General features: G+C 40.9%; 2 protein-coding genes across 2 annotated transcripts; both read right to left on the reverse strand.

Moving 5' to 3' along the window:
- Window positions 1–1,348: 1,348 nt before the first annotated feature.
- On the reverse strand, window positions 1,349–13,029 carry smyd1a (SET and MYND domain containing 1a). Its single transcript, XM_023281588.3, has 10 exons — window positions 12,748–13,029; window positions 8,484–8,660; window positions 5,958–6,171; window positions 5,688–5,818; window positions 5,259–5,297; window positions 3,188–3,383; window positions 3,012–3,104; window positions 2,738–2,901; window positions 1,815–1,983; window positions 1,349–1,687 (listed from the first exon to the last, which is right to left on the reverse strand). The coding sequence occupies exons 1-10, from the start codon at window positions 12,882–12,884 to the stop codon at window positions 1,595–1,597; spliced, it is 1,413 nt and encodes a 470-aa protein (XP_023137356.2). The 5' UTR covers window positions 12,885–13,029; the 3' UTR covers window positions 1,349–1,594.
- A 938-nt stretch (window positions 13,030–13,967) lies between these two features.
- spra (sepiapterin reductase a) lies at window positions 13,968–20,537 on the reverse strand. Its single transcript, XM_023281575.3, has 3 exons — window positions 20,097–20,537; window positions 16,846–17,136; window positions 13,968–16,395 (listed from the first exon to the last, which is right to left on the reverse strand). The coding sequence occupies exons 1-3, from the start codon at window positions 20,416–20,418 to the stop codon at window positions 16,205–16,207; spliced, it is 804 nt and encodes a 267-aa protein (XP_023137343.1). The 5' UTR covers window positions 20,419–20,537; the 3' UTR covers window positions 13,968–16,204.
- Window positions 20,538–23,953: the final 3,416 nt, after the last annotated feature.

Below are 23,953 nucleotides of genomic sequence, written 5' to 3' on the forward strand. Positions count from 1 at the left end.
GAAAGATTGATTCCCAATGCAGAGTTTTTAACAAGGCATGGACTTCCAAGTATTTCTTCACTGAAGTCAGAGGTAAAGTTGTGGGCTAGTTTGTGGAGAACAGATCGCGGTGCTCAAGGATTATAATCTGAATCGACATTACGAGACCAAACTTGGCGGAGAAGTACAAACATTTGACTGATGCAGAGCGGGGAGGATGTCTGAAGGTTTGCTAGCTAAACTGCTAAAGCAGCAATGACTTTGTTTTACCAAAGCTCACATCAAGGGATGCAGCAGTCAAGACGAGTTTAGTAATATCCTACAAAGTCGCCAAAAACAGTAAGCCATTCTCTGATGGAGAGTTTGTAAAAGAATGTCTGGTGGACTCTGCAGCGCTTATATGCCCGGAGAAGAAAGGAGCGTTCGTTAATGTGACCCTTTGGAGGCGAACCGTAACGAGGCGGGTGGAGAGCAGCGCCGAAAATCTGGAGTTTCAGCTGCACAACAAAGTGAACGATTTTGACGTTTTCTCCTTGGCTCTGGACGAGAGCTGTGATGTCCGTGACACAGCCCAGTTACTCATCTTTGTACGTGGACTAACAAAAACCTTTGAGATGACGGAGGAGCTGGCAGCTGTGCAGCCAATGAAAGGAACCACGACGGTGAGTGATTTGTTCACTGAGGTAAATACACGCATGAACAAGCTGGGACTAAAATGGGAGAATTTGATTGCTGTTACAACTGATGGCTGTCCAAATATGACAGGGACAAATGTTGGACTTTTGAAATGGATGCAAGATAAAGTGACAGAAATAAACCCAGAGCAGAAACTGATATTTTTGCATTGTATTATACATCAGGAGGTGCTGTGTAAGTCAGTGCTACAAATCAACCACATGACTGATGTTGTAGCTAAAGTAGTTAACTTCATCAGGGCAAGAGCATTGAATTACAGTTTGTTGTCTTTTTGGAGGAGATGAGAGTGAACATTGTGACCTTGGTTACCAGACAGCTGTCAGATGGATCAGCCTGGACAAGGTGCTTAAACGAGTTTGGGATCTGAGAGCAGAGATTCAAGAGTTGGGCATTGTACATCATTGTATTGTGTAATTTACTGTTTTTATTGAGATATATATTGAGTAGAGCTTTTAAGTTTACTGGTCTGGCCCTTAACAACCGTCAAAGTTTCTCATGTGGCCCCATATGAAAATTAATTGCCCACCCCTGGTCTAAATCTTACTTTTTTACAACAGATTCTCATGTTGGAATCTACAATTTACAGACAATATACCTGAATGGGAAAACTAATTAACAACACTAATACCAATATTGCTACTATTACAAATAAAGAATAAGAAGAATCCAAATAACTGATGTAAGCAGTCACAACAGATGTTGTGTTGGCACTTTTATTGTAGATACTGTACATGTTGCGTTACATCTGCTGCTTTAAACAGCCCAGCATATCATCAGACACACCAGTGAATCAGAGACTCGGCACAGGGACTGGGTGCAGTGCTTTAGAGCACAGTCAGTGTATGTATATGTCAGTGCAGAGTTAAGAAGTGCATCAGGACATCTGCAGGGACAGGAGCATCAGTCATGAAGGGGATTATTACTTCTTCAGAGCAGCCTCTCTCATGGTGTGATACACAGACTCATTCTGCTTGAACATCTTTAGCTCCATCTCAGTCTGCGTGCGCATGGTCTGGAAGCAGAACAGAGTGACAGCATGTAGTTAGAACTGCCTGTACAAAATGAAGCACCATGTGTTGCCATGTAGTTCCATGTTCTCAGTATGTGGTTAGAATCCCAAACATTAAATTATACTGTACCTCCAAGTCTCTGGTAATGGCATGGTTGGGTCCATGGGTGACCATAAGGATGCCATAAGCCTTACAGATCAACCCGTGGCCCACCTCAATCTGTCCTGCATGCCAGTGGGTGACACCTGCCCGCATGATGGCCATCCCCAGCTGGGCATTATTGGGGTGGTACAGCTTCCTGCTCAGGAGAGGGTTGATTTGAGGGCAGGAGGCAAGGGGCAAAATGCATTAAAAATAGAGGCAAGGCCACAGTGTGACCTTTAGAATGTTTTCAGATCATTTCAATTTTCGTGCACATTAATGGGTGTCGACAAGGACATCGAGAGGGAAGAAAAACTGCTTATTTTCCCCTCCGAGTTTAAGCAGTGTTGAGACTCACACCCGAGTTCAACATCAGCCACATTTTTAATAATTTTTAATTTTTTCACATTTGGAACATACTGTTCCTTTTTGGTGGTTGTCAACTATTTTTGGATCACTTTAAAACTGCAGAAAACTTGGAAGTTGCTGCAGAGTATTGTACTGTACATTATCTAGTAAGTGGGATACTTTTTTCATTATTAAGAAATCCAGACCTTGTAAATACAAATGAAGGTTTCCAATATATGGAAACCTTTCATTTCCAAATGAAATGAAGGTTTTGTAAATAGTTTTGTTACACATTGTTACAAAACTAATAAGCCAATATGTTCAATTAGTTCAACAGATATGGCATCGTCACTTTTTGAAATCTGGTCCTTTAGTTGCTCAGCATCTTGGTATGGTGGCAGATATACGGAACGTGGTTAGTTTTTCTGTCAATTTTTAGTGAGCTTTACTATAATCTTCACAGTTATTCCGTACTGATCATTTCTCGTCTTGGCCGAATCTTAGCATCAGTGTATTGGTGTTTGTGTGGAGTTACTGTGACACAGAGCTCTGTTAGCACTCACATGTATCCCTCCACCATCCTGCGAGCGTAGTCTGCAGCCTCCGAGAAGACCTTCATGTATGACAGCACCTCACTGGCAACACTGAGCACCTGCAGCTTACAGAGGTGAGTGTCGGCCAGGACGTTCTCCTGCTTCTCCAGACACTCATGACACAACTTCAACACCTGAGAGAGGATAGAAAAGATACTCGCTTTACAGAAGGAGTAAAAGCAAGTACAGCGAAAGACAACAAGAGAGAAGGCAATAAATAGAAGCTGGCAGCAGTGTGGTGTACCTCGTGGTAATCCCCCTTAATACGGGACCTCTCAATCTTCTCCAGACGCTCTTTACTGAAGGAGGTCACCTCTTTCACCTTGTCAGCAGAGGGCTGAAAGAGAAACACAAAGTCAAGGAGAAAATAAGAACACATTAAGACAAAAAGTCTGCGTGTCACTGTGTTCCCTCACTCACTTTGGCCCCTTCGCTGTCTGCAGCAGCTGCCATCAGGTCATCATTGATGTGCTGGCTGCAGTGCTCACAGGTGCATTCAAAATGGAAACGCTCCTTCAGCTTCTTCTGGCGGTCAGCGGACAGGTTGAGGTAATCCACGTAGCTGACAGTCAGCTCCTCACCCTCAGCGATTTTCCTTAGAGCCCGGAGCTCGATCCTGGGACAGAGGAGGACAGGACTAGCTCTAAGGACTGGATGATGCATGTCCTATGGTCCCAGCCTGCATGGTTTGGATACAATGAACTCTGCAACAGTTCAAATCAGCTTGTACAGAGCAGAAGTTATCCAGCAGGGCATTGCTGTCCAGTTACACTACAAACACTGTATCTGCATTTATTATCAGAAATGGGTTAAATACACCTGCAACATGCCGTTCTAAGTTACTCAAAACTTGAATTTTGTTGAGTCAGGCCCATTATATTCAACTCATCACCATCATTTGGTTTATAGTCATTAGGAGAAGACCTTCAGTATTCTGTATTTGTTTGTCAAGACCAAAACCGACAATGTGTGTCTCTTCATACTTTTTTTACACGTGAACGCCAACCAGCTGCAAGCACACTGATTCTTACTTAAGATGTGAAAAGGACATTAAAGATACTAGAGGATAATGGCAAATAATATTTTCAAAATGGCTCTTAAGTATAAACTGATAAGCCACAACTTTTAAACCACTGACAGGTGGTCATCTCATTACAATGCATTGTTCCACTGGGATATCTGAAGTCCTGCATTCATGAAAATGTTACTTGGACACATAGCACCCACCTAAACATTGCTGGATCTGTGAAACATCATAGTATGTGGTTGCAGCTGATTGGTCTATCATGTAAAAATGGGTTCAGTAACTTCTTAAATAGCTGGGCACTATGGTTTTGATCAAATACTACTCAGTAAACAGTACATTTGTTAGGGATTATTTTCATGATTGAAATATTGGACAAATAATCAGTCGTAGCTGTTAAAACTGCAGTTAGCTGTAAAAGCTGAATCGGGTAACTTTTATGATGAAATGCTAATTTATAGCTATAGAAATGGTTAAACAGTTGGCTAAGTGTAATGGGTACATGGCTCCAGACTCTGATTCCAGATAGTAGTAGTTTGATTAAAAACTTTGAATAATTAAACCCTGATTTTTCAATTACATGAAACAAGTATGATAGTAATAGGGATTTATATATGATTCATTGTTAACATTCAGTTTAAAATCAAATGAAATGACTGACCAGTGAGTATTTGTGGCAGTGCGACTGTATGCATGACTAGCTCGACATAAACTACAGTATGTAATCACAGTGATGCAGGAGAATAGTGTCTCACTGATGTGTTTTAACACTTCTTGACTGCATGGAACTCAGTGGGACATTAAAAGAGAACGTATGAGGCTTTGAAGCACACATAGTACATGTTAGTAGGATTCATTTATTGTGGGTTGGGGTATCTACATGAGATTTGTGGACAACAAGAAAAATATTAAGTATTTTTACCAGACCAATCCTGTAATGCCAAGTCTTATGCATTAAGTGTGAAGTAAATACTTTACTGAATATTCACGCCTAATATTGGGTAAATATTCTTAGTGATTTTCCTGATGAGAGTTACATGAGCAGATTGACACCAGCAGTCAGCAGCTGGCTAACTGAGCTTGGAAAACTGAACTTTTTAAGCTTCATGGTGATCTATGAATTCCTATGTGTAGCAAAAAATAATGTAACTTTTCATTTAATCATTATATGTTTGATTAGTGTATTTATCAGAGACAGTACGCATTAATTGACAACATTATTCCTTTTAATCGAATCAATGATTAATGGATGATTAATTTAAATGTTAAATTGAATACCAGTACTGTAAATATTTCTCTTGCTGTACTCTGTGTTGTAATTCTGTTGGGGTGTGAGGAGAGAGATAGATTTAACACACACATCTTTCAGCCTGGACAGTGTTGTGTGTATCTGGATCAGGTAGTTCTCACTGAAGCCACTTTACAGCCACATTGTGACAGACTGAGGTGGTGATCTGTGATACGTACCTCCTCTGAGAGTGGAGAGCAGAATTCAGAGCTGACTGGCTGCAAAATAAAGTGACAGTTAGTTCATTTAAACTTTTGAGTTTACTCTGGTCTTCTGTAAAATAAAGCATCAAAGGTCACTAAATCTATCCAAATATAATTGTATTGGTGTACCTCATGTACATTATATACAAAATATATATTCTCATATAAAGGTGTGCTAACATAAATTGACACTCAGAAACCTGACAGCCATATAGTGTTATTCCAACACAAGAGTACTATGTGTTATTGGGAATATATTAAAACTATATGTTATTTCTACAGTCTTATTATTCCCATAGTGGTCTTATTGCCAGAGATGTATTTTTCCCTGACAAAAATAAAACTACAATATATGTACATTGTAACAGCTATTTCCAGCTCACAGGAGACAGCTGAAGTACCTACTTTCCATGGTTGAGAATGACAGTGCAGTTGGGCCAACAGTCATGGTTGACCAGACACAGGTTGGGGAAAAGACCCACACCAACAGCCTGCAGACCTCGCTGGTCACTCAGTGTAAATCCATTACACTTGATCTGCAGAAACAGAATGCAGGGAGGGGAGCAGTGGGTAACAGAAGACACAGGGTTATAAAGATTCTTTGACTAGAGCAGCTTAAACATTGAACTTTGGTGCATAATAGTAAAAAAAAAACAAAAAAACAAAATCACTAACAATCCCAAAGATGTGTGAGATGTAGTCAACAGAGTGCTGCTTCCTTCCACAAGACCAGTATTCCAGAAAGCTGTGCACGTCAGTCTGGAGCTTTTTGAGGTCTTCTTGGGACAGGTCAGCCACGTGGTCCTCCAGCTGGTCCACCGAGACCAGCTGACTGTCTGACACAATGCCTGTGTCCTTGTGCATACGCCACAGCACACGAGCTGCCAGGCTGGACAGGGGAGATATGGGTAGATATGAGCCAGTTAGTGAGGCCACCTCTGATTATACACTACACCTATCAGACAAAACAATTTAATGGACAGTTATAGTCCATTATTGGACTGAGTTTAAGTCCAATAATGGTGAACATCTGTGTACTCTGTCTAATAATAAATCTCCCTGATTGGTTGATGGAATGATTCATTTACTTGTTCCATGTGCAAGACTCTTGGGGTAATAACTGTTATAGCCCTACTGTCTAGGACAATAAACGTGGCAGACGACACATGCTCTACTACACGATGTGCATAATTACATAAAAGAAAGTGTGTCCTGAGATTAGGAGTGAAAGAAAGAGAAGACTGGTGGTGTATTGATATCAAAGCAGTGTGGGTGTGCACATAACTTTCTCTGCCAACTGCGTTCTGAGATGTATTACATGAAACATCAACATCCGTTCATTCATTTTCTTCTGCTTATCCATGGTGCATTCCTGACATTCCTCTATCCAGCCGCATTTTCCAGTTCCTTCTGTTGATTCCAAATCCTTCCCAGGCCAGATGAGATTTATTCCCTCCAATGAGCTCTAGGTCTACCCTATGGTCTCCTCCCACTTGGATGTGCCTGGAAAACCTCCAAAGGAAAGCATTGAGGAGGTTCATTTGTTGAACCACTTCAGCTGGCTCCTTTTGACTGAAAGGAGCAGTGATCATAGCCATCATATGGAGGAAAATCATTTCTGTGGCTTGTACCATGCAATCTCATTGTTTTGGTTACTACCCAGAGCTCATGACCACAAGAGACTGTAGGGTCATAAATCAACTGATAAACTGAGAGCGTCGCCTTCTGGCTTAAGTGCCTCTTCACCATAATGCTTGAGTATAACGTAGACATTGCTGCTGATGCTGCGCTATTCCGTCTATTCAACTCATGTTTCATTTTCCTGCCACTCATGAGATCATGACATACTTAAAGTATTTGCTTGGGGCAGCAACCCAGAGGAAGCAATCCACAGGTAGATGACAATATAAACTCAGATTTGGAGGTTCTGACTCTCATCTCAGCCGCTTCACACTTGGCTGCAAACTGCCATAGTGCACACCAAAGGTCCCGATCTGATGACACCCTCCTTACCCCAAATGCACCTCGAGAATGAATCCATGTATATCAGGAATAGAGGGATGGATCAACCTTGTCAGAGTCCACCACCCACTGGAAACGCATTTGACTGTATGCTGATACAGACACTGCTCTCATTTTGGTTGTGCAAGGACCACATGGCTCATAGCAACGGTTAATCAGTCCAGCCTCCCATCAAGCACCTTGGAGACAATTGAGAAGCATGATTCTTTGAAAACTAGAGCAGATCGATAGATAATGGATGGACGGATGAGTTGAACTGAGCTGAATTCAGGGGTGGCACACCGACTCATTGGCTAGCTCTGTCATCTCACAGCTAGGAGATCTCCGGTTCGCATCCTGGCCTGGGATCTTTCTGGATGGAGTTTGCATGTTCTCCCTGTGCATGCGTGGGTTTTCTTCAGGTTCTCTGGCTTCCTCCCACAGTCCAACAACATGCTGAGGTTAATTGGTGATTCTAAATTGTCCTTAGGTGTGGGTGTGAATGTGAGTGTGACTGTTTAGTTCCTAAGTCAGCTGGAATAGACTCTCCTGTGAGGATTAAGTGGTGTATAGATAATGGATGAATTGATGGATGGATGAGATGAACTGAATTGAAGGAAAATCACCACATGTATCAGATTCATTCCCTGAGGACTGTGAGTGTCTCCACAAAGTTCAATGTCAAACGATGTAACTGTTGAGATTTTTAAGTCTGGAACAAAGTGGTGATTCTGATTTATATTTTAGAGAAATTCAGCATCTACAACAAATATTCCCAGCAAATATGGAGATCTAGCCCTCAGTGTTGGTTGTCATAGAACAAAGGAGACAAAGGGGAAATTTATGTCACAGTTAAATAATTCATTTTGTTCTTCTGCTTGTTTCTGCCTCTTTCACCAACTCTTCTGTTATGTGCTATCCTTCCTCTGTCTCTTTAATTCTGCAGTTCTTTGTTATTAACTCAGATCTGCCTGGTAATTTAACCTTTCACCATTGCACATATTCTGGTCTGGTCTGTGTAAATTCCGTAAAGGTGAACTGTTATTAGGTGTCTGGAGTTAAACCGCTGAATTCTAACTGTTTACTAAGATGTGACAGTTTTGGCCTGCTAGTTTTGCCTGTGTACATTACTGTCTGGAACACAGATTTATATTCATACAATATTCTCTCAGATCCATGCAAGATGGACTTTTTTCTTACCGAATATTCTCACTGGGTGCCTTTCCAGCCTTCTTGATGGCTCCACACTCTTGCTTGTGCTCATCCCAGCATGCAGTCTGGCAGGTGCGGTCGCAATAGTGGGCGAACTTACACTGAGCGCAGCGGTGCAGTTTGGCCTGACGCCGGAAGCAGCTGTGGCACACCTGCATCGCCAAACTGAGACAGAAACATGGACACATTAAAACTGCTGTAAAAATATCTGTCATTGACGTCAAAAAAACTGAGAAAGGCTTTAATGTTTAGCAGCAACCAGTTGAAAACAATGGGGGAAAAAATTAAAACAAAACGACCTCCTAAAAAAGAAATAATGTAAGAACAATATACACTGATCAGGAATGACATTATGACCACCTTCCTAATATTGTGTTGGTCCCCCTTTTGCTGCCAAAACAGTCCTGACCCATCGAGGCATGGACTACACTAGAGCCCTGAAGGCTTGCTGTGGTATCTGGCATGAAGATGTTAGCAGCAGATTCTTTAAGTCCTGGAAGTTGTGAGGTGGGGCCTTTATGGACCAGACTTGCTTGTCCAGCACATCCCACAGATGCTGGATTGGATTAAGATCTGGGGAATCTGGAGGCCAGGTCAACACTTGTTGGGCTCCTCAAACCATTCCTGAACCATTTTTTGCTTTCTGGCATGGTGCACTATCCTGCTGAAAGAGGCCACAGCCATCAAGGAATACTGTTTCCATGAAAGGGTGTACATGGTCTGTAACAATGCTTAGGTCGGTGGTGTGTGTCAAAGAGGCATCCACATGGATGGCAGGACCCAAGATTTCCCAGGAGAACATTGCTCAAAGCATCACACTGCCTCTGCTGGCTTGCCTTCTTCCCATAGTGCATCTTGGTTCCATGTGTTCCCCAGATAAGAGACACACCCAGCCATCCACATGATGGAAAAGAAAACGTGATTAATCAGACCAGGCCACCGTCTTCCATTGCTCCGTGGTCCAGTTCTGAAGCTCACATGTCCTTTGTTGGAGCTATTTTTTTCTTCTTTATATATTTCTTTACATACAGTATTTTACAAATTATGGATAACATTTTTTCAATCTTTGTTTCTCTCAGATTCAAGATCAGGATTTTGTTTCTGTGTTATCTTTAACCCTTGGAACTCCAAGAAGTTTCCTCCTCTGTTGTATTTTTTATTCTCCGTTTAAAGTCCTGCATCGCTATGGAAACAGCACTACCAGTGCTAGAGCAAACTAGGAGTGAAATCAGAAATGTTTTTGTGCATAATGAAAAAGTTATCATACATAGATTATATTGAAAAAACAAAACAACAAGGATTTATTTGATAATTATTTTAACAAACAAAGAAGCAAACAACTTGGAATCAATATGTACAACATTTTTTCCAAGTGCCCATAGGTGTTAATCCTGGGAAAAAAAGAGGGCTCTACATGTTAGATTATTTGAAAAGGCCTATTTTACATTTTTACAACCTCTACAAACACATTTTTTATACTAATCTTCACATCAACTCTAGAAAGAGATTTCACCATGCTGAATGTATCCTCCAACAACTTGATCCAAGTATACTGTTTCTGACCTTGCTACATTTGTTCTATATGTTTTATTTTGCTCCCAGTCTCTCTCATTTGTTTCCATGCTTGTCTCCACTCTGCTCTGTGTAGACACAGCCTGCAGCTCAGCTACAAAGTCTGAAGTTTTGTCATGTGACTGTCATTCACAGCTGAGTAACTTATGCCTTGGAGTGCACTTTTTTTTGTTTTTTACTGGATCTAGTGTAAATGGTTTAGTTTGGAATGAAACATGTAGAATGGAGTGATTTTGGTCAAATATCACAATCGTAAGCGTAAATTTGGTTAATATTTCTGGAGAAACATTCCACACAACACGTTTAAGGAACTTCAGAAAATTTTACTGTACTTGGCTCTGATGAATGTAAACATAGCACATAACAAAAACCTCACAGAAATGTTTTTCTTTCAGTAAACCCAGATTTTCCAACATGATCGCACAGAATGCTTTTTTTCCACCTTTGTTCCACTGTTTGGATGCTGAACACAAACAGAAACCTGCATTGTGTGGTTGAACCCACAAGTAACAGCAGACAGCAGCATGTCTCTGTGTGTAAACAGTTTATTCAGTCTGTTCGACCTGTCCAGAAGGACAGTAAACAGACTTGTTAATGCCTCTAACAATTGTTGGAAGCAACAGCTTAACCCCCCAACATGCACATTAGCACCGTGTCACTCAAAGCTCTTCCCTTTCTGTAGTTTTGGACAGCTCATGCCTGACATTAGGCAGATCCTCTCAGTGCATGCCTGCTGTGTTGGACACAATCGGTGAGCCAACATCCTGCAGCTCTTCGCTCTTATAAGGCTCCAACACTATCCTACCAGATCTGTGTCTGGCATTCGAGTACATAACCAAGCTGCACCTAGCTGTATCATCTACACAACAACTATTTACAGAAAAGTCTAGAATAATGTGCGCACTTCTGTAAAAAAGATGTAATGCAGCTGAATTACACTATTTCATGATTTGCCCCAGCATGAGCATTAGATCATCTTCAATGTTGGAACGTCTTACATTAATATAACTAGGATAAGTTACATGCTACCAAAAGTATTCATTAACAAGAAAAGCACTGAGACAGCGCAGTACTCCGCCGCTGTTCAGTTGTTGTATGATTTCTGACCAATAAATCCTGATAAGTCTGCAGCAGTGGATTTGTAGTAGGATTGCGATCACATGATCGCCTGCTGACGATCACGTGTTCACCTGCTGACGTAGTGTTCACTTGTTGTCATAGTTACAGTGATGCCATGCCACTATCTCGCAATTTTACAGAAATCTCGAACAAAGCCGTGCATCCAGACTATGAGCTGCATCACTGCCAAAATCTAATCACCTGGTCTTTGTGTCATTTCTGAACTTTACTGAAAATTTCATCCAAATCCGTTAATCCGTTTTTAAGTAATGTTGCTAACAGACAAACAGACAAACAAACCAACGGCGATCGTCCCATAACTTTGCCGCGTTCCTTGGTGGAGTAATAAACTTCTAAGCATTCTAGTCAAAAACATAGGAAGTGTTGCACTACTACTACAGTACTGTGAAATTACACATCTGAGCAGACTAAAATGATACGAGTTTCTCAAGCCTCCAGTCTTCTGCTTCTTCTGTTAAATATCTTCAGTATTATGTTTGTTCAGAATAATGGAAATATCTTGCAGATGAAGATATAACAACATGGAGGTAAAGACTGGAGTCGCTAAACTTAGCTTAGCATAATATGAAGACTAAAAGCAGGGAAACGGTGTCCAGTTAAAGTAACTCTCCATTAGCAGAGCTGGTCATTTTCACACTGTGTTTGTGCACTTGTGGACTTTGGAGTCAGACTAGCTGTGATCCTCTTCCAGTCTTCATGATGAGCCAAGTTGTTAACTTCAACTATACAGGCAAGGCACAAGAGAAGTGCATCAATCTCACTGAACTCTTAGCAAGAAAGCTTTAAGCATATTGTATTTTGTGAACTATTACTTTAACAATAATGAAACAAAACTGGTATTGGTGGCAAAACTTTAACCTTAGCTGCAATTCTTTCAAAACTTTTTTGTTCCAGTCCTCACGGAGACCCACTCAGTGAAGCACAACTGACTTTTGCTGTAATATGAAGCATCCAGTCCTCTCAGATTATCTGAAACAGGTCTGCTTTCTGTCCCCCAAAGTCAAAGCTAAGTAAAGAGAAGCAGCATTCAGATTCACTACATATCTGGAAATAATGCAAAAGAGTGTGCTTACTTATTCCACATGTAAAACACTCTTTTAGGTGAAAGGTGCTACATCCAAAAAACTTTAAACACAACTTAACCATCACAATATTTCAAGTGTAACATGTAGCATTTAAACAACACCACATGCAAGGTCACGGCAAATTCTTAAAAATGATTTTATATTAAGACATTAATCTGAAAGCTTGCAAGATGCCAATAATCGTTTTGGTGGAGCCTCCTTGCTTTTGAAAACTGAACCCCAAAATATGTCATGCCCAAGTTCACATGACACCTTGACAGCTTTCTCATTGCTGGTGTCATGAGAATTTGGGGATCTAGATATGAGGTCATGGCCCACAGAAGGTGAAGAGGCCCTCTGTTCACAACACACTGCAGTCTGTCTGCCAGGTCTGCAAAAGCAAGCTCAGTGAGATAAGACTAGTCCTTCTACCTGTCTGTCTAGACAAAAAACTGCAACAACCAGAGGACTCATACCTGTCAAAAACCACAGCGGAGAAACTGGACTCTGAGAAGACCACAATCCCAGCACTGAGCTCTTTGGTGGCCCTCAGGCCTCGACCTTTCTTCCCAGCATCAAACAGTGCAGCGCTCTCCATTCTCCCGACAGTCATTGTACTGGCCAAACAAAACACAGGACACAGAGAGAAAGAAGAAAGCGGCTGAGGGTGGGACGGGCTGAGGGAGTGGAGCGTTCTCACCAAATCCTCTGTAGCATTCAGGAGCGCTTGGCCCCTCTCTCCTTAGCCCGACCCCTGTGACAGCCAAAAATAAATTTGCCCCCTGTAGGGGTTGTACCACCTCCCCAGAGTAGGAAGGTGGTGTACAGTGAGACGACAGGGGCTGGGGGGAGAGAAGGGGGCGGTGAGAGGTGAGAGGTAGTCTGAGGATGTCATAGTGGGTGTCGTCCCCTTGTTTGGGTTGGTTCCTCCTGAGGTATTTTGGTCCAAGGCAGCTGTGACTGTCTGTCAGAGACACATGACAGGAAACAGAGCTCCAAAAACATGGTCAGTGGCAATCTATGTAGTCTATCTTTACTTTTCACAAAACAGTGAAGGTGACTATGTACAGTCCTTTTCACCCAGCCAGTAACCAGTAATTAATCTCTGTGTGATTGGTCATTGGTCTCTTGACCATCCTGATCAATTGTCTCTCAGCAGCAGGAGATAGGTTGACCGTGGCAGTGACACAACTGTGCCATGCACTGTATAACTTACAATTGTTTGCACATTTGATTTTGGGATCTGTAGCTGCTTTAAATAGCTCCAAGTGACTTTCCTGACTTGTTCAAGTCAATGATTGGCTTCTTCAGATCTTTGCTGAGCTTCTTATATTGTCCCATTGTACCATTTGTGGCTAAGTCTAGTAAGTGTATCGAATGTGCCCTATTTAAATTGGCTCAGGAGTTACCATCTGTAGTCAATTTTAATCACTCAAAAAGTTAGGCCATGCTGCTAAGAAATTTTAAATCACCAAAACTGATTTTTTGAGATGTAACCCAGAAGATCGTCACATTTCCAAAAGTACTAGCATATATCTATGAAAAGTGGTGTGTTTATATAAAGTGGCAGGCTTATGTGATAATTTTGAGATGTCCCGAGATATTTTGTATTCACGAAATCAGATTTACCACAGGTTTAAAAGGTGTGATGGAAGTGCAGAGACCCAGGCACAGACAGAAACACTGTAGACAACAGTAAAAGTTCAACAGTTTATTCAACAGGTTCACACAACACTGAGCAGGAATTAACGTAAATGGGGTGATGGCGACCCTTGCTGGGAATTAGAGGAAGGACACACACATCTCTCACGCCCACAGGTGAAAGGAGAAAGGTAAGAGGGAAAAGAGGGAACACTGCCAGTTAACTAGTGGCTGAGGTGGAGGGCAGACAAAAGGCATATATGAAAAAAAATATTCAAAATAGACAAGAAAGAAGAAATAAAAAACAATTATAATTTCAATTATTCATTTCTGTAAATCATAGGCAGCATCAAGTTTACAAAAGTGATTTGGATAACAGCCTGAGGTAAGTACTTACAAAGCCATGCATCTCATTAAACATTTATATAAAAACAGTGAATCATACATTGAGGAATGTGTGGAGAAATAAATGAGTGGAAAAGAAGATGTGAAACACTTTTTCATGTCATGCTGTAATTGTCAGGATTAGCATTATTGTAGCATCAACCCCTGGTCCTGCATCTAAGTATTCAGAAAATACTTAATGTAATTAACAGATATCACAAATAAGGCACCTGGATGTTACAAGTTCCATACTTAAGACACAAAAGGTTCAGGACAGCAATAAATATATCACACTGACAACATTACCTGAATATCTAAACACAAGGGAAGCTTAAAGTTTGATGATACCCTTCCAGACACATACAAGAGCACATAGTTGTTGCTATTAAGGCCAATTCATGCTTTTGATGTCTGTGTCCCCTCAAAGCTACACATGACATAATTTTTTACCATCCACCCAAGTCCACAAGGGTCTGCATGGACTCAAAGCGTGCCAACTGCATATGTGCCAAGAAAGCAAATTGTGTTTAAAACATATAATTGTCACGAGGAGAGACTGTAGGAAGAGACTCGCCATCATCCACATCTTTGTAATTCATCATTAAAAGAGTTGTAACCAAAGTTGTCGTTGGAGGTGCTACGATTTGTACATACTTTCCATTAATGATGCACGAATTCTGTAGGAAGTTCTGAATACAACTACACTGAAGTGAACAGATATGTCTACATGTCTGCTTTCAAAGTCAAACTCTGCTACTACTTTTCTAGTCCGCGAAACTCTGCTTGGAACACTGCCATTCCTCAGTTTTAGTTTACAATATAATTTTCACTTGTAGTTGTGGTTTCTTATGTATTTTTTCTGTTTTTTTCATTTACATTTATATTCTACTTTTTGTTTTACAGTTTTGACATCTCAAAAATGCCTTCAAGTGTTCATGATGGTCCAGTGGTAATGTTTCTTGCCTTGGGTCTTTGCTGCATGCCTAACCCTTGTTCTCTCCCTCTATTTCCTGTCTGCAGCTCTACCGTCTAATTAAGGCAAAAATAGCAAAGCTGTTGCAGCTGTAGGACAGGGAAACTAAATGCTGTTTGAAAGATGTTCATAAGCAAGGGACAGAGTTATTCAAATGGCATGCTAGCATTAGTGTCCTCAGGAAGAACCACCCTTCTCCAGTTGATTCTATGATTTAAAAAATAACACTCATACATGGCCCCATACTTGCCATGCTACATGGGAAAACAAGAAGTCTACAGTTATATAGGTCTGTGGTTATACAGTGAACAAACTTTCATTCACAAATGGTTTCAAGAGGGATTGACTGACAATCGGTTTGGCTAATAATTCATCTTGTTATTTTTTAAGTTGTCCTGGATTGGAATAAGTTAAAATGTGCTACTTTGGCTCTGAGGCATCCACTTCCTTCTACCGAATTGCGTATTTTCACAGTGCATATGTTGCATTGTCAGCATATCTGATTGTTTATACATCACATGTAACGGTTTTGGATAAAGGATCAACGTTGTACTTAAAAGTTCTATTTTAATTAAAAATATGTTTGTGTTATTCTAAACTTAAACAGCAAAATTTTCAGTTTAACTGCAAATATACATCAGCTCCAAATATTGGTTATTGGTCTCCTTAATCATGAACAATCATATTGGCCCTGAAAAAAAAATAATAAGTTGCCTCTATGATTGGAATGTAATTTTGATCGTGCTAGGTTGGTCAGTTTATCAGTAGAAGGCTACAGTCTACATTCTACAAGAGTGAGAGCACAGTTTTAGTCAGCTACTAACTTTCCACTCTATCCATTAAAATGTATGAATTAGTGGAGTTTCAATTAAAATCAAGGCCTCATATAAACAATGTACCTAAAAGCTCGATGTATGATAGTACCCGTGCATAGTTTACACATCGTAGACGTCGATGTGAGCTCCTGATGTGTAGTTGTCCTCCAGCAGCAGCTTCATCAGCTTGGCACAGGACGCCTCACAGGTGAGCAGTTGGCCCTGATCAAACATGTCGACAAAAGACTTCCTGATGCTGTCATCGGCTGTTCTCGTTCTGGCCTCCACTTGCATGGCTGTGTCCAGAGGCCCTGGTTCAATATAAAGGGCAGACAAAGAAAGATAATTATGGCTGCAGAGAAGGCGTGCTGAGTCTATACAGACATTACAGGTTATTGTTCTGGTAATACAACTGTATCTTTTGGACTTTCTGATGTAACCGATGAATGCAAAACATATTCACCCATATATGTGGCTTCAAAGTGGACAAATTACATCAGTAAATAAGACATTAAGTCATAAATGCAGATAATATTACTAGTTCATACTTTTTCATGACACTAAATTACAGTTTATTGCTTTGGGCTTTGATAACTTCCAAGTGTGGCAACAACTTTAAAATGTAGAAAACAAGAAATATTGCTATATAAAAACTGTCATTACTGGTCTGCTCTGAAACACTATCACTCCTCCTTTAGGAATAACTTTCAGCTCCTCCAACCCAGATTCAGTGTAAGACACACTAACATTCTGTTCCCCACCTGGAGAGTAGTTTAGCACCCGGAGGTCTGGCTCCTCTTCCGCCAGCACCCTGAACATCATCTCTCGGGCAGCCTTGCCAGTGCAGTACAGCACCCAGGAACGGAAAGGTTGCAAGGCGCACAGCGAGGTGACATTAACTATGGTGCGGCGCAGACCTGGACGTTGTGGAAAGGACTGCAGCACCCTGGCGGTCAGGCACATGGAGGAGCTGACGTTCAGGGACAAGTAGGAGTCCACTTCAGCCATGTCAGTGAAAGTTTTAACAGAGCGGGACACATCACCCAGAGAGGCTGGAAGGAGAACAAGGGAGGTGTCACTTATGCACTGTATGTTTTCAACTAGTGTTATGCAGATACCCTCAAGAGGAGGTAACAAGGAGAAATGAGGGTTTCAATCCACCACTAAAATAACTAGGGCCAGCACCAGAGTTAAACCATGATGAATTATTTCAGATAAAATGATACATTTTCTCTCTTTCCTTTCATGATGTCTATGGTATCCCTCTCTGGTATTTCCACTTATATCACAAGGTGAACTGCACCTCAAATGCATTTGAGAATCCCATTTTAAAAAAGCCAACAATACCACATCTTCAGTCAGTGGCCATGTAAGTCTAGATAATCCACAGACTTTACTGTCAGTCCTCACAAACTACACTGTAGACAGACATGCTGTTGAAGACATTTTTTAAAAAGTATAATTATTAATGCTGTGGGAACTTATCAATGCTATACAATATTAGATGTAAGAGTGAAGTCTGTAATTTGAGTGAAGAGACCCTTTGAACAGTATCTTTTATTAATTGTGCTTAACAACATCGAGGAAACATGAAGATAATTTACTTTAGTACAGAAATCGCAATTCCAAAGCCTATAAATACTTTACTGTTGTTTAGTTTATACAAAACATACACTACCAGTCAAAAGTTTGGAGACACCTTTTCATTCAATGTTTTTTCTTTATTTTTTACTACGTTCTACATTGTAGATACATACTGAAGGTATCAAAACTATGGAGCAAGATATATGCAATTATGTAGTAAACAAAAAAGTGTGAAATAAGTCCAAACATGTTTTGCATTTCAGATTCTTCAAAATAGCCACCCTTTGCTTTGATTACTGCTTTGCACACTCTTGACATTCTCTCATTGAGCTTCATGAGGTTTTCAACTGAAATGGTTTTCATTTCACAGCTGTGCCTTGTCAAGGTTCATTTGTGGAATTTCTTGCCTTCTTAATGGGGTTGGGACCATTAGTTGTGTTGTGTAAAAGTCAGGTTGGGACACAGTTGACAGTCCTATTTGACAACTGTTGGAATCCATATTATGGCAAGAACCAATCAGCTAAGTAAAGAGAAATGACAGTCCATTATTACTTTAAGAACTGAAGGTCAGTCAGTTGGGAAAATTGCAAAAACTTTGAATGTATGCCCAAGTACAGTCGCAAAAACCATCAAGCGCTACGACGAAGCTGACTCACGTGAGGACCACCCCAGGAAAGGAAGACCAAGACTCACCTTTGCTGCTGAGGATAAGTTCATCTGAGTCACCAGCCTCAGAAATGGGAAGTTAACAGCACCTAAGATTAGAGCCCAGATAAATGCCACACAGAGTTCTAGTAGCAGACACATCTCTACATCAACTGTTCAGAGGAGACTGTATCAGGCCTTTATGGTCAAATAGCTTCTAAGAAACCACTACTAAGGAAAAGTAACAAGCAGAAGAGATTTGTTTGGACCAAGAAACACAAAGAATGGACATTAGATCAGTGGAAATCTGTGCTTTGGTCTGATGAGGCCAAATCTGAGATCTCTGGTTCCACCTGCCATGTATTTGTAAGAAAAGGTGAATGGATGGTCTCTGCATACATGGTTCCCACCATGAAGCATGGAGGAGGAGGTGTGATGGTGTGGGGGGGGCTTTACTGGTGACATTATTGGGGATTTATTCAAAATTGAAGGCTCACTGAACCAGCATGTTTAACACAGCATCCTGCAGTGCATCCCATCCCATCCCGTTTGCATTTAGTTGGACCATCATTTATTTTTCAACAGGACAATGACCCCAAACACACCTCCAGGCTGTCTAAAGGCTATTTGACCAAGAAGGAGAGTGATGGAGTGCTGCATCAGATGACCTGGCCTCCACAGTCACCTGACCTAAACCCAGTCCAGATGGTTTGGAATGAGATGGCCCACAGAGTGAAGGCAAAAGGGCCAACAAGTTCTCAGCATCTCTGGGAACTCCTTCAAGACTGTTGGAAAACCATTTCAGGTGACTACCTCATGAAGTTCATGGAGAGAATGCCAAGAGTGTGCAAAGCTGTAATCAAAGCAAAGGGTGGCTATTTTGAAGAATCTGAAATGCAAAACATGTTTTGACTTATTTCACATTTTTTTGTTTACTACATAATTCCATATGTGTTCATTCATAGTTTTGATGCCTTCAGTGAGAATCTACAATGTAAAGTCATGAAAATAAAGAAAAGCCATAAAATGAGAAGGTGTGTCCAAATTTTTGTCTGGTAGTGTATACCGAGACATAATAAAAACCTTTGGCCATGACACTGATACACTCATTATAACTAAATTTAACACTAATGTTGTACAGGCTAAAATGACAATATGATGATAATTTATATGCAAAAGGTCAGCTTCACTGTGGCATCATACGTTTCTGTAAAAACAGTTTTTTGGCCATTGTTCAACACCTTAAGTGAAGAATGAATGGGGGATTGTGGTGACATTTCACTTCAGGTTAGGTACTGATATAGTGGCACAACATGAGTCTGGACAGACATGGATGTAAACTGCAACTTTACTGTCAGGCCAGTAATTCTCATGTGAAGTAAAAGCAGTGAGGCTGCATTGTGAAAACACTCCACTCGTCCTGCATTAGACATATAACTTCAGTAATAGTATATTAATAGTATACTAGTGCCTATTCTTGAAGTAGCATAACAATACTAATGATGAAAAAGGAGCGCACATATCACTGTATTATGTATATAAATAACATTTCCAGTTGTAGTTGATACTTCATTTCAACACTGTTAGAATATTTTTAATTGTTAATGTATCACTTTTTAGGATGGTGTCAGTTTTGCACGTAAATCTTGATCTTCAAAGCAGCTACGGGTGTCGGGTAAATGTAGTGGAGCAAGTAATAAAGTACATAAAGCATAGTACTGTACTGTAAACCATTGTGACCACCCTGTGCGTCTGACTGTTCACTGACTGATGCAGCTCTTACCGGCGTTGTTGACCAGTATCAGGTGGTCTATGTGCTCAGAAAAGGCTTCTTCAGATGATCTGACGACCTTTTCTATCCCCTCCATCTGAGCCATGTCTGCCACCACACTCTCCACTCTCAGACCCGCTCTGCCCGCCTCCGACTCGGTCAGTTCCGCCTGCAGACTCCGCAGGTCGTCCCCGGAGCGGGCCGCCAGGACGAGCACCGAGCCGGGCTTCACCAACCCGGACACCTCCCTGGCTACAGTCCGGCCGAAGCCTCTGGAGGCCCCGGTGATGATGCACAGCACCCGGCCGAGGTGTGCAGAGTGAGCGGAGGACATGGTGCAGAGCCCGGAGCAGCGGACAGATGATCGGATCCGTTCAGCTGCTTCTTCTTCTGAGGCTTTAACTGGGGCCGGAGGTCCACTTGCTGCCGTGTCGCCATCTCCCGGTTCACCCTCCACCAACATCATGTGACTGTATTTAGGGGGAGGCTATATAAGTAATGAGTTTAAATCCTTTTTTTTTTTTTTTTTTTTTTTTTTGTAGAACAAGAAGATATCCGCGCTTTATTTTTCTGTGTGATTTTGCTTCTTGCGGCTACTGGCATCTTATGAAATACCACAATTATGCTCAATAATTTTTCCGAACAGAGTTCAATATGCATCCTTGTGTGTCTGGGCTATGCTCATTCAGCCAAGACCTAATGTAAGGGGAGTTGCTCCATGGCCAAATAAAAATCTCTCAGTGTCACTGTAGACCTGTCTTTGGTCCTGCCTAATAGAAAAAAAACTTTTCAATCAGAAAAACTTCTGAATTAACAGCGTCATAGATCCACCTCTTCTTCTCAGGGCGTTGCTGGTGCTCTTTCTCTCCACATAATTCAAATTACCAGAAAATAAAGCAAACCAACTTGCAAGATGTCCAAGAATGAATGGAATAAAGTATTCAACTCACTTTTTGAAAAAAAGTAGTAAAGAGTACAGATGTGAGGTTCTATTCTATTCTGAATACCCTAAGCCACTACTTATTTTTTCTGTCAATGTCAATCATGCTGCAAAGCTGGTATGATGTTGTGTCATCTGCCTGGATATAAAAATGCAGTAGCTTGTTTATAGTATTGACAAAATGTTTAGAAAATGCTGGTTAAATACAAGGACTGCACAATGGCGTAGTGGTTAGCACTTTCACCTTGCAGCTAGAAGATCCCCGGTTGGCGCCCGGAGTCTTTCTGCATGGAGTTTGCATGTTCTCCCCATGCATGTGTGGATTTTCTCCTGGTTCTCCAGTTTCCTCCCACAGTCCAAAAACATGTGAGGGTTAATTGGTGATTCTAAATTGTCCATAGGTGTGAATGGGAGTGTGACTGTTTGTCTGTATATGTAGCCCTGTGATAGACTGGTGATCTGTCCTCTGTCTTCTGATTTAAGTTTTACATTATTATTTTTACAGTATTATTTAGTGACAATTCACAAATTACGTCTTTCAACGGGCAAATGACATAATTACAAAGAATATATTGCAGAGAGAAACATGAAAAATTTTGTGGCAGAACCAGGCTCAGGGAGTCTGGACATCTGCCTCGACTAGCTGGAGTGAGATGAACGATGAGAGAGAACTGAAAAAATATATATATGATGTACAGTAAACACTGGGGAGGTTGGTGAAGCCAGTAACCTCAGATTAGAACCATGCAACGCCAGATCCAGAGACACCTGCAGAAAGGACACAACACAAACTACAAGAGAGAGAAGACACAAAGTTATTGACAAGAAATGGTGGCCAGTAATTGTAGAGAGAAAGTGAGTAAAGGAGAGGTGCTCAGTTCTACCTGTTATGTGTCCTGGCAGTCTAAACCTATAGCAGCATAACTGAGGGATTATTCAGTGTCACCTGAGCAGCTCCAACTATAAGTTTTAAGCATAATTGTAAAAGTTGAGAAGATGTCTGCCTCCAGAACCCAAACTAGGAGCTGCTCTGCCTCCCATGTGATCACATGGTACTGTAAGATGTGACATGTAGTTTGCGGAGTTTGAGGCACCTGTTGAATTTAATAAAACCCTTTTTGATTTAATTTAGATTTTGTTATTATTATTATTATTATTATTATTATTATTATTATTATTATTAGTTTTAGTTGTAGTTTTATTATTATTATTCAAAAGTTTGGGATCACCCAGACAATTTCATGTTTTCCATGAAGACACATTTTTATTCATGTGCTAACATACTTGCACAAGGGTTTTCTAATCATCAGTTAGCCTTTCAACACCATTAGCTAACACAATGTAGCATTAGAACACAGGAGTGATGGTTGCTGGAAATGTTCCTCTGTACCCCTATGGAGATATTCCATTAAAAATCAGCCGTTTCCAGCTAGAATAGTCATTTACCACATTAACAATGTCTAGACTGGATTTCTGATTCATTTATTGTTATCTTCATTGAAAAAACTGCTTTTCTTTCAAAAATAACGACAGTTCTAAATGACCCCAAACTTTTGAATGGCGGTGTATACATACACTACTGTTTGGAGTGTAATGTACTAGAAAATGTGAAAACAACATTCTCCTTCACTTAAAAGTCCTTTCACCATGTGTAACAATCACAGTGCACCCATCAGAGCTGTGAGACACGCTCGCTGGAACAATATCCATATAAACTGCAGTGTCACAGAGTCATGGTACTATGATGATGTATCTACCTCAGCCTTAGGCTCTGTGGATAAGAGACGCTTGAGAGACTTTGGAGAGTCTTCTCCTTCTAATCACCAGACAAGAGTACGAGTTGAAGACTAATTGAAAACTGACATTTTCACTTTTGCTTGGTGTGATGTTAACGCTGTCACTGTTCCAATCTGAAGTGGGAGCACATCAGAAGATGAGCATTCACGGCTCCCTGTCTCTTTGTGTGACCGTGTGATGGACTAATGACCTGTACAGACTCTACGCTTCCTTTACCTCGGGTCAACTGGAATTGACTCCAGCCTCCACATGATCCTCCACAGGATAAAATGGTGTATAATGAATTGATTGTCAACAAATCACATAAAACTCTCAGTGAAACCCAATCAGAAAGCAAACATGGGTGTCTATCTCTTCATTTCCAAAAGTCTCCATTTCCTTATGTCCAGACTGAGACAAATCAAGAGTGTGCGGTTAAGGAGTGTTAAAATGTCAGAGTGGTATGAACACTTGATGTAAACATAGCAGAGGTCATATGTTTAAAACAAAATTGTATTTTCCTCTTCCAAGAAAAAGAACAAGAAAGAACCCAAGTGCTGACTCAACCATGCAGCCAAGAACAGTTTAGGTCATTTATCGATATACAGGAACAACCAGGAACCAAGATAGCACAACAAGTGTGTGAGACAATATGACAAAAAACAAAGGCAAAATGACAGGGATAAATACACAGGAACAGACTGGGAATTGGGAACAGGTGAGGTGGTGGTTTGATGTAGATTTGAGTTCATTCAAAGTCTCTGTTATCCTTTCAGAAATCTGAGGTGCACTGTGTGTTGGGCTGGTGAGGCGCTGCTTGGAGACAGCAGCTGTATGCTAAGATTTAACCTGGACCCAAATGCAGAACACTGGACAAAGTGAGCAACCTACTGTCATGGTTGTGCTTTATATGGACCCAAAAACACTAAGGCTGATGTAAAAGTTGAGATTCATGGGAAGCTAGAGTAATGGGTGAGTGAGCTGGGAGAGATGTGGGTTTGAGCTGGGGAGGCAGGCATGGATCTTGAAATCCTTTTCCCAGAAGAGTGGGACAGAGAAGCATTGGATATGAATGGTCATGGACATAGAGAGAGAACTCAGTGACAAGAAACAAAACGCAAGCAACAGAAGGACTGTCTGATACTGGATAGTG

Source organism: Amphiprion ocellaris, chromosome 17, assembly GCF_022539595.1.
Source record: "Amphiprion ocellaris isolate individual 3 ecotype Okinawa chromosome 17, ASM2253959v1, whole genome shotgun sequence".
Classification (NCBI taxonomy): Eukaryota; Metazoa; Chordata; class Actinopteri; family Pomacentridae; genus Amphiprion; species Amphiprion ocellaris.

What these genes read in the sequence shown, in the direction of transcription:
- smyd1a (XM_023281588.3), bottom strand. Translation starts at nt 12,884, where the DNA reads ATGACTGTCGGGAGAATGGAGAGCGCTGCACTGTTTGATGCTGGGAAG. An exon ending in TCTCACACATCTTTGGGATT is followed by an intron (nt 5,819 to 5,957) that starts GTTAGTGATTTT and finishes CTGTTTCTGCAG; the next exon opens with ATCAAGTGTAATGGATTTAC. An exon ending in TTAAGGGGGATTACCACGAG is followed by an intron (nt 2,902 to 3,011) that starts GTACACCACACT and finishes ATCCTCTCTCAG; the next exon opens with GTGTTGAAGTTGTGTCATGA.
- spra (XM_023281575.3), bottom strand. Translation starts at nt 20,418, where the DNA reads ATGTCCTCCGCTCACTCTGCACACCTCGGCCGGGTGCTGTGCATCATC. An exon ending in GATACTGGTCAACAACGCCG is followed by an intron (nt 17,137 to 20,096) that starts GTAAGAGCTGCA and finishes TTCTCCTTCCAG; the next exon opens with CCTCTCTGGGTGATGTGTCC. An exon ending in GGTGCTAAACTACTCTCCAG is followed by an intron (nt 16,396 to 16,845) that starts GTGGGGAACAGA and finishes ATATTGAACCAG; the next exon opens with GGCCTCTGGACACAGCCATG.